At 38.3% G+C, this 832-nt stretch overlaps 1 protein-coding gene across 1 annotated transcript in view; it reads right to left on the reverse strand.

Annotated features, from left to right (window-relative positions):
* Positions 1–470: 470 nt before the first annotated feature.
* The window catches only part of SLFN5 (schlafen family member 5), a 31,860-nt gene continuing 31,498 nt past the window's right edge, over positions 471–832 (reverse strand). The window contains exon 6 of the mRNA XM_008572623.1: positions 471–832. This exon is cut by the window's right edge and continues 8 nt beyond it. Within this exon, the coding sequence (XP_008570845.1) occupies positions 471–832 (362 nt within the window).

Below are 832 nucleotides of genomic sequence, written 5' to 3' on the forward strand. Positions count from 1 at the left end.
ATAAAATGAAATCATCATAAAATGCACAATTAAGCCAAAAGAATGTTAAAAAAAAAAAAAAGAGGACAAGAGATAACAAAGAATACAGGGGACAAATAGGAAAAAAATAGCAATGGGGTAGATTAAAACCCAAACATAACAATAATCCTATTGAAAATCAATGGTCTAGAAACTGGGTGAAGGATTCAGGGACCCTTCTGTACTACTCTGTACTGCCTTTGCAACTTCCTATGAATTATTTTCTGAAATTCCTTGTACTTGTATTTGTTTCCTTGCCAGTGGTCTGCCTCTGCTCCAAAAGAGGACTCTTATCTGTTTTATTTGCCACCTCATTCTCTATCCCTAACAATATGAGGCTTAATGAGTGGGTGCTCATTAAATACTTGATATTTAAATGTTTAGATTAAGTAGTTTCACAGTTAAGTAGAGATGAGAGCTACCTAGCTCCTTCTTAGACTGGGATCTTCCTATCAGACAGACACTGTCAGAATATACAGATGTTTCTTTGCCCTGGAAGCCAGACAGAGCAGGAGATTGCTGGAAATGGCTGGCTCAGTTGTCTTTGGGTTGATCCCAAACACGATGTTTCTTTCCAGGCCTGAGAATCGATGGATGCTGTCCAACACAATATGATTGGCCAGAATGTCTGATGCATCCCTGATCTGTACTAACTGATCAGATTCCTCATTGAGCTGAGACATTTTTCTCTTCCTCATCGCCGTTAGGAACTTATCTTTATATTTTTCCACTTCACTTTGTTTGCTGAAAAGTACAGCAATATCCTTGGGAGAATAACCATTTCTCATGAAAAACTGGCACTCCTCTGCTACAT

The sequence above is a fragment of the Galeopterus variegatus genome, unplaced genomic scaffold, assembly GCF_000696425.1.
Source record: "Galeopterus variegatus unplaced genomic scaffold, G_variegatus-3.0.2 Scaffold812, whole genome shotgun sequence".
Classification (NCBI taxonomy): Eukaryota; Metazoa; Chordata; class Mammalia; order Dermoptera; family Cynocephalidae; genus Galeopterus; species Galeopterus variegatus.